The 9,711-nt window shown below is 31.8% G+C and overlaps 1 protein-coding gene across 2 annotated transcripts in view; it reads left to right on the top strand.

Annotated features, from left to right (window-relative positions):
* LOC119631717 (calcium channel flower) overlaps nucleotides 1-9,711 on the top strand; it is a 14,346-nt gene that overhangs the window by 3,925 nt on the left and 710 nt on the right. The window contains exons 3-5 of one of the 2 annotated variants that reach the window (XM_038024165.1): nucleotides 4,950-5,157; nucleotides 5,267-5,374; nucleotides 5,727-6,357. In XM_038024165.1, coding sequence (XP_037880093.1) covers nucleotides 4,950-5,157; nucleotides 5,267-5,374; nucleotides 5,727-5,862 — 452 coding nt within the window. In that variant the 3' untranslated portion in view covers nucleotides 5,863-6,357. Of the gene's footprint in view, nucleotides 1-4,949; nucleotides 5,158-5,266; nucleotides 5,375-5,726; nucleotides 6,358-9,711 lie in introns of those variants that run through there. The other variant, XM_038024164.1, reaches the window with a different exon arrangement.

Genomic DNA, 9,711 nt, shown 5'->3' with positions numbered 1-9,711 from the left:
TTGGTAATCAAATTAAACATTTCATGCATTTTTTTTTTTTTTTTTTACATTTTGTCTATCGATTGCAATGCTATTGGAAATGAGGAGAAATACGATTTTTATCAAACTTTGTTTATTGCAATGGAATGATTACAAATATCGTATATACGTAGTGTTTAGGATAACTTTTTTTTTTTTTTTTTTTTTTTTTTTTTTTTTTTTTTTTCCATTTTATAATAAGCCAATGTATAATATATAAGCAATTTGCAATCGCATGCCCTATACATCTTGCGATGAGTCTAGTGTAACATGTAAGTAAGTAAGAAATGTTATTAGCTTAATATTCGCAATGTTTCTGTCAACTTGACTCTTATTTGCTTACTGGAAATGTCGAAAGAACAAAGAAAGATAATAGCTTTCCTCGTTTCTTGTCCGAAATTCAAATAACGGAGCGTTCTTTTTTTTTTTTTTTTTGATTTTTCTACTAAGCTGAGTGTATTTTGTGCATAGCGTAAAAGAAATTTTTGATTTGAAACTTTTTCACGCGAAATAGTTGTACAAATTCCGAGCATTCTTAGTTGAGTTATTTAATGAACTTTATCACTTCACATACTGTATAAGCAAAAATGATGGAGGTGGCGGCTTTCGAATTTTTATAGTCATCTCCTCATCCCTGATGAGGGGTATATTCATTCTGTCAGGACATTTGCAATGCCCAGAAGGCAATATCGGAGATCTTATAAAGTATATATATTCGTGATCAGCATCAAATTCTAAATCGATATAGGTACGTCTGTCTGTCTGTTATAATTGTTTTCCTGGCCGCAAAAACGAGGCTGTCGACTCCAAATTCGCACAGAAAGTTCGCATTGAAAATTCTTGCGCGCCCGTTAGTATTGAAAATGGGTCAAATCGGTCGGCCATGCACCGTGTAAACTGAGAATACCTCTATTTTTTAGAATGAATAAAAAATTAATTTTTTTGCTAATTACTCATCAGCTACAGCAGATAAATCTTCAAAAGTTTATACATATACTCCTTGGGAGACGCTGTAGTACGTTTATAAAAATGGAAAAAAATTGACCATGCCTATTCGATATTATAGCGTATCAAAATTAAAATTTTTTTTTTTCAAAATTTTTACACAGCACTGCCACAAGCTTCAAAAAAGCCCACAGAGTATGTAACTTCTTGGCCGGTTTTAGATTGCATTGGAATGCCCCTAACAATATCCGTCTGTTTGCCAGTCCAGCTGTCCGTTGGCCCAACTGTGTAGTACTCGTGGTAAACCTTCTCTCGCTAGCGAAAATGAAGATATCGCCTACAAATTTTGCAAAAGAATTTGGAATTGATCTAAACATTTCAAAGGACACGCCTGCAACGCCCACATGCCTGCACGACAAAAACTTTTATTTCGAAAATAGAAAAAATCAGTCGTAGAGTATGAAAATTTAGTTCTTTCACCTTTTCATTCTTTGGTACGATAACAGTGATGGGTATAAAAAAAACTTCGTCACGACGTCACGATGCTTACCATCGCAAGATGGAAGTATTGTTATATCGTCAACTCGTTTGCAACATCCAGAAGAAAGTTTTAGAGACCGCATAAAGTATAGTAATAGAGGAATATAAACAATCACTTGCGGCATCCCCCTTCTTCTGTAACGTGGTAACACTGACGACGGTCAAAAAAAAGTTAAGAAAGAGAAGGAGATAGGGAAGTAGTGGCTGCATCTTAGTGGATGCGTGACCAATCGGTAAACATTATGCTTTTACCGACTGAATACTCACACTACAGTTATGAGCAAACCAATCTCCACCGTGAACATTGTCTTGTCGCGATAATTTTTAAATGCTCTTGAACTGCAATGAATTGTGAATTGATTTAGACCAATTTAGGGGTTAGTATCTGTTAAATTTGGCAAAAACATTGGAAGTTTTTACGTGCAAGTTGGTATTGAAAATAGTATTGAACTCGACCGAGAGATTCGCCTGCAGTGTAAATTGCTTTCTGCATTTCTTATTTATGGCTCATAGACTAGAAACTAGATAAAGGTAGAACGTATAAAAATTTACAAATGTATTGTGTGGACGATCCTAATAAATGTGTACGCAAATAGAAGTAATCTGCCACACCCATCTAATACTTACTTACCTATTGTTTAATTTTTTTCGTTTTTCTTTTGTTTTTTTTACTTTTTTAATCTGATGGGTATATAAAAGATTCGATCATAGACGAAAATAGTTTTTTACTTGAGTTAAAGGGTTATAATGGGTGTAAAACATTCTGCCCCAATTGAATATAATTTGTTTTGTTGCTTATACTATTTGATATTGAAATAAATTGCTGCTGAAAGGCATAGAATTGTGAGAATCGATGCTTGCACCTCTGCAAAAATGTAGGAAACAATTTACGGCAACAATCAGTGTTTAATAAGATGAAGAAAGCGCAGTCTGTCTTGACCTTCGCATAATCAAATTGAATTTTCAATATTAACTATAGTCAACAACAAATAATATCGTATCGATTTCATCACAGAATTTCAAGTTCGTTCCAATAAAAGATGATAGATGAATTGTCGATTATTGACATACCGACCATAAATACGCTTACAAATCACTCATTGTTAAAAGTCTTGCTTAATAAAAACTTCCGAGTCCAGTTTGAACAGTGCATTGCGATAAAAGTATCGCTTCAAAGGAAGCGGATTAAATCAGATTGCTCTGGCTAGTTGCACCATTATAATCGGACGACCAAGCTGAGTATTCATGGAGTCAAGATCATGCTCCGTATTTCCGTGGTATCATCCGAGTGAAACGCATATAATAAGCTGCTAAGCCTAATGATATCTTCGTTATGTGGCGCTGACGGTGAATGATGCAATTTAAAGGCAGAATAATCCGAAAGATATTACAAAGTGAGTTTTTCAACGCGATAATACTCGAGTCTCTGTTGCAAAATTTGCCTAGAAACTATTAGTAGCACTGAAAATTGGTTAATGCATCTAATGTAATACAATTAAATCGGCATGAATTATCCTCAGCATCTGGAAAACGAACGCTGTTTTATAACACTAATGCCAGACCAATTATCGCAAACGGCGGCAATGGAATGGGAACGGCTTTACCATCTATCCTATTCCCTAGACACTTTACTATGACATCGCTCTCTAACAACATCAAAATGCCAAATGGAGAAAAACCTTTGATTCTTTATAAAGCGTTTCCAAAGTACGAAAACTTTATCCAAAAATTTGGGAGAAGATTACCTGAAAAGTCTCAACAACTTTAGTAAATGTAGGGAATGATATTATTGAAAGAGGGTACATTACTTTCTATTGGGTTGTTCGGAACGACATTGTATTTTTTTGATCAAAATGAAAGACAATTTTTTTTTTTTATAGCGAATAAATATATTATTATGAACGGTCGATCGAATCGTAATCTGGCAGTGCTCTTACGAATTATTTGCGTTCATTTTTTTTAAAATTTATTGTCATGAATTTTTTTTTTTTTTTTTTTTTTTTTTATCTTAATCGGCTTTAAAAATGCGTCTAGAGAACGTGGTATCGAAATTGTTGGGATGAAATTTATAAACTAATTTTGGCACTGGTCTTTTGTCAATGCATGTTCTTCACATACATTCAATAATTTTTTTCTCTCTTGAATACCATTTACACAGTATCTATAGTAAAAAACTAAATGATGCCAGGTTTCGTTGCTTTCGACTTTCAATAGGTAATAAAACGGCGAACAAAGGCAATTGTGCAGAATCGAACAAATCTTTTTCAAGAAGAAACCTTACTATGTTAGTTGTTAAAATATGTAATAAGAATGCAACTCAAACATCAATTTGGCAGCAAGAAAAGAAAATGCAGTTAAATCCAGTGACTTTACGAACAACTTAACAATTAACAAATGTTTTTCTAATTTTTTTTTTTTAGTACAACACGAGTATTCCTCGAATTTAATTCATCTATCTAATGGTTTTCTAAATGCCACTCTAAACTGCATTCGCTATTTTTATATTATAATTAATGGGGCTTACAAGCTTTGCAATTGTATTCATATTCGCTTGGAATACATGGTCGAGATATCAAAGTGTTCATGTGGCTAATCAGTGTGAAAATCTAAATCAATTTAGTCAGATTAGTGCGTCAGCTGAAAACCAAAATAGAAAAGTGAAGCTTGATACACAATGCCATACTTAACCGTAGTACTTCAATGTAGTTTTGGTAATGGGTGCGTTTCACTCACGAGCTCGTATAGATGACACGTGAAAATGTGAAAACACGAATTTCAAAATGATTACAAAAAATATTGATATCCATCATCCATAAATTTTCAGTATGTACGATTCCCAAAAAAAAATAAAAAAATTCGGAATCCATGCCCGGCTGATTCCCAACTAGGTGCAGTCAAACTCGATTTTATACTTAAAAGATATAAGGTAGGCAGAATGACGACTAAAAGTACTAACCAATTTCGACGAGTAATAGAAAAAGAGACTTGAAAAAACCAAGCAGCCGCTGAACCCTTTTTTGTGCACACAAACATTAATGGCAGCAGAACAGCTTTTAGGGGATTTTCACTATCAGGCTTACTTGAGATGAGCTACGAATTGACATTAGTTGTCTGAATCGGCAGTGGCTTAACGCCGCATGAGGATCAAGAGCTTTTGGCGAATAACCGAAAAATATTCAAGCACTAGATAACTTGTAATGGTCGTCCTATAGGTTGGTTTGGAAAAACACTGTGCAATACTGTGTATCATCGTACTGTGTAAGGCTAAATATCTTAGCGGATCAGTCAGGACTTTTCAAAATTAAAAAAAAAAAATTTAATGATTTTTATTAATTCCCTATAATAACGGAATATAATAAAAACAATTAGATATTATTCCACATCTGCATTAAATATATTTATCGTTACATTGAAAATTCAATTAATGCCTTTTCATCTTTTCACAGTTTGCATTCTGTTTGGTTTATTTAATGCCTTGGCGGTGATAACATTTAATGTTAGTTGTTTAATTGGTGGCATTTTGCAAGTATTAATCGGGTTCATAGTGATGGCATTGGAAGCTCCTTGTTGCTTTTTTTGTATAGACCACGTCAATAATTTGGCTACTTGGACTGACGCCAGACCATTATGGAATCGGGCGGCATTTTATTGTGTGTAAGTGCTAAAGGAGAGAAAAGTCTTTTCTGCTTCTTTTTTTCTTTTTGTGTGTGTGTGCGCGTGTGTGTGTTTTTAATATATTTAATTAAATTTAATTCATTTTTAGACTTGCTCTGTTACCTGTTTTTCTGTGTTTCGGTTTGGGCAGTTTGTTTCCTTGCGCTTTGGTATTCGGCACTGGCGTACTATATGGTATGATGGGCTTGGGCAAAAAGTAAGTAACGCAAAAATCAAATATATTGAACTACATTTCTTTGTCCAAAATGGCAGTGAAGAGAGATCATTTAATGTGACTAATATTATAATTTTTTTTTTCTTTTTTTTTTTTTTGTATTTGTTATACTCTTTCCCTAACAAAACAAACGCTGCTATTTATTGTCCAATGTTTTAACAATGCGTCAACAAAAAATAAAATAAAAATAAAAAAATTAAAAAAAAAACCAATGTCAAAAATCATCGTTAAAATAATATGTTACCTCAACTTACTGTGCATTTTTCTTTGTTTTTTTTTTTTTTATATTGTTATTGTTGTTGTTATTTCTCATACTTAAATATGGGTGCTGTAGAGCTTCAAGGGAGGATATGGCTGCTGCAGCTACCTCGCCTACACAAATGCAGGCGGGCAGTGATGGACAAATGCCAATGAGCACCGATCAGAATATAACACTTATGGAAGATCCTGATGTTTGGCGTCCAACATAAATTTCTTAAATTAGTTTCTTTCTGCCTTCTGCTATGCATTGCTCATACACACATTTCTTCCTCCATTATCCCAACACTACAATACAAACAAGGAAGAAAAAACATACGTTGTTACAAACGTTGTTGTGTTCAGACTATGTAACCTCTCCCCAATAAGATAGCCAATTTCTCAATACTTTTCGAATATATGTATATGCAAGGTAACAGGAGTACTTTCAATTCAATTTTTAGAAATATCAGAAAGAACTTTGATCTCAATTTTTTTTATTTATTTATTTTTTTTTTTTCGTTTTGACGAAGTGAAACGCTTGCTTCTGTTTTGAATCATATAAGTAAAAAAAAATAAAGGAAAAAAAATTCTGAAAGTTACCACTCCAACCACCATACAAAGTGTTGCACTACACTTGAATTTAGTTTTAATAATCACTAAAAGGTTAACTTCTAGGTATTGTAAAAGTGTTTATTGTTAAAAAAAAAAAAAAAAAAAAAAAAAAATTGAAAAAAAAAAGAAAAAAATATAAATAAATAAAGGAATAAAAACTAAGCATTTAAAACTGTAATACACTACAGATATATAAGTACATACTCACACAGATAGAGAGACATATATAATTGTTATAAAATATAGTTGCATATTTTTGAAAAAATTAATTAATTAAAACTATTCAAAGCAAAGGAAAAGAACACATTTTTACAAGTTTTCTTTTTCTTTTATTTTATTATTTTTTTTTTTTTTTGCTTATTTAAGCAGCAAGATAGTAGAAAAGCTTCTTTTTTCTAAAATTTTTTTTTTCTTTTTGTTACTCTGCCTTTTTTCTTCCTTTCTTCCTTCTACTTGTTGACGCTAAACATCATAGACTCAAAAAAAAAAAAAAAAAAAAAAAAAATGAAAATAAAAAACTGTCAATTTGCTATAGAAACAAAACAAACTTAAAACTGATTGTCTGCTCTGCGTTATATCCGTCACGTGTTACCTTAATTATATTGCGGTTCTTGCGAGTTCTGCTCTCATCTTAAAACATCTGAAAAAAACAACAACGCTATATAACATCTCTGTACACAAAGGCAAATATCACGTACATTTATTTATATTTATGAGTAGTTCTTTAGATTTTTAAAAAAAAAATAAATATATATATATATATATATATTTCCAGCATATATGCAATCATTGTGTTCTATATCATCATTCACTTAGCTATATTAGTTGGTAGTTAATTGTAGATGCAGCACTGTAATCAATATAGTTTTTTTTTTTTTTTCTTGATTTTGGTTAAATTTGATTTTTGATTTATAAATTAGATGAATGACAATGAAGAAAGTATAATCTCCGAAGAGCTATTGTGGGCTTACATTAATCACATCATTGCAATTTAAACAAATTAAAAGCCAAAAATATTATTTAGAGAACTAAATGTTAAAGAAAAAAAGAAATAAACGAGGAAGGGCGGAACGATAGATGATGGGCGCGATCAAAAATAGGAATATTGTATTTGTTTGAAAAATCGTATTCTGACACTCTGACACTTTAAATATATACCGCTTCTTGACTACAAAGACGATAAGATGATTTCCGTCTTACATTTTTAAATATTACTAATAATAATATTAAATATTATTAATTTTTAATCTATATCGATCACAAGTTGGTCACAGATCTGTAAAAATTAAGTTTACATTTAAAAAAAAAATAAATAAATAAAAGTTCACGATCGAATCTTTTATAGCCATCACTATTGTCCTAAAAAAAAAAAAAAAAAAAAAAAAAAAAAAAAAAAATAAAAATTCACGATTGAATCTTTTATAGCCATCCCTAATAACCAAAAAAAAAAAAAAAAAAAAAAAAAAAAAATTAAAAGAACTAAAGTTTCATGGTCCATAATATGGAGTGGGCGCGGCTGAATTTTTCTATTTTCAAAATAAAAGTTTTTGTCGTGTAGGCATGTGGGCCTTGCAGGCGTGTCCTTTGAAAAGTTTAGATCAATTCCAAATTTTTTTTGCAAATTTGTAGGCGATATCTACATTTTTGCGAGCGGGAGAACGTTTACCATTGATGCTACACAGTTGGGCAGACGAACGGCTGGACTGACGAACAGACGGATATGTTTAGGTGCATTCCAATTTTGAAACTGTCCAAGAATTTATATACTTGATACCTTATAATGTTGAGTAGGTGTGGTCAATTTGTCCTATATTTGTACATCACAGCTACAGTATCGCCCATGGAGTATGCGTTCAAATTTTTGTACATTTAATCTGCTTTACTTTATGAGTAATGAGCAAAAAATCAATTTTTTAATTCCTTTGGAAAAACAGAGATAAATATACCACGGTTTCCGCGATGCTGTAAGCATTTTCTTAGACCGATTTGGCCCATTTCCAATATCAAACTGCGTACGAATTTCCCATACTTCTGCCAAATTTGAAGTAAAATAGTTTCATTCTTGCGGCCAGGAGATTGTCTGCAACAAATATTACACAGACGGACGGATGGACATGCTGGTCAAGTCGATTTAGAATTTCATGCTGATCAAGAATATATATACTTTGTGAACGCTCCGTTACTTCCTTCCGGATATTGCAAACGTTTTGACGAACGAAGCGAATACACCACCACTCGTCCTTCAGTGATGGGTATAAAAAACTGAGCCTCCCCACTGAAAACTATACTCCCCAAAGATATTCCGATTTTCTTTGTTAACTGTTTACTGTTGGATTTCGAATTCATGAGAAACTAAAAATAATAAGACTTTCTTTTAAATTATCCTAACTATACTCATATACTGCAAGTTATTAAAATTAAATTAATGTTATTTAAGCTCTTGAAATTAACTGCCGCTTAGAAGGGTAGAGTGAAATGTAAATTTGACTGCATTTCGAAAATGCAATGTTATTAGAGAATAATTAGATTTAATGGAATATTCTATTTTTGCTAATAGACTATTTGGTCCGTGAGCGTCGACGACAAAAATTAATGTACCTCAAGAGGAAGTAATTCAATCTTTTTTTTTTTTTGAAAACAAAGAGTGTTTGGAAAATTTGATGAAATTTTTCAAGATTTTTAACTTTCTAATTTAAGTCTCTGTCCGTCCGTCTGTCCGCCTTATTGTTATGTACTGTACCGAGAGATTTAGAATCATTTTGTGAATCGACTTAAGCTTGTCTGTCCGTCCGAGTTTCGTTGATATATTCTTGAGCTCAATCTATTGGTCGCAATTTTCGAAATATTTTGATGATGATGATGGTAGAACGATATATTTCGGCCGAATTTATAGAACGAATTTATTTACTCTATAAAACTGAATGGGCGTGGCTAATTTTTTCTACTATTTTAGAATAGTTTTGCGGAAATTTATATCGTGTATCTGTTAATAGGTTATGAGCAATGAGCAAATGACACAGGAAAACAAAGATGTTCTCAGTTTTGGTTCTATAGACGTTATGGGCGTGGTCTTTGACCTGTTTGGGTTATTTTCAAAGTCATTTTGATACTGATCAAGGGTACATATACTTTATGGGATATGTGGAGCTACCTTCTGGATGTTGCAAACATCTTGGAAAAATTAATATACGTTTCATTCGTCGGTGATCGGTATAAAAAAAAATATATATATATATTAAAAATAAACATTTATCCAATTAAATGAGATTTATGTTTACATACGAATTCACTGAAACTGTATCCCATTATATATTTAAAATCACCTTTTTCTTACCAATTGTTCAAATGTTGTTTTTGTTTCCCAGATCTGCTATGTACATATACATAAATAAATACATAAATAAATACATACATAAATAAATAAATAAATACATACATACATACATACATACATACATACATACATA

This window comes from Glossina fuscipes, unplaced genomic scaffold (genome assembly GCF_014805625.2).
Source record: "Glossina fuscipes isolate IAEA_lab_2018 unplaced genomic scaffold, Yale_Gfus_2 1, whole genome shotgun sequence".
Taxonomy (NCBI): Eukaryota; Metazoa; Arthropoda; class Insecta; order Diptera; family Glossinidae; genus Glossina; species Glossina fuscipes.
This window is presented reverse-complemented; position numbering and strand designations above follow the sequence as displayed.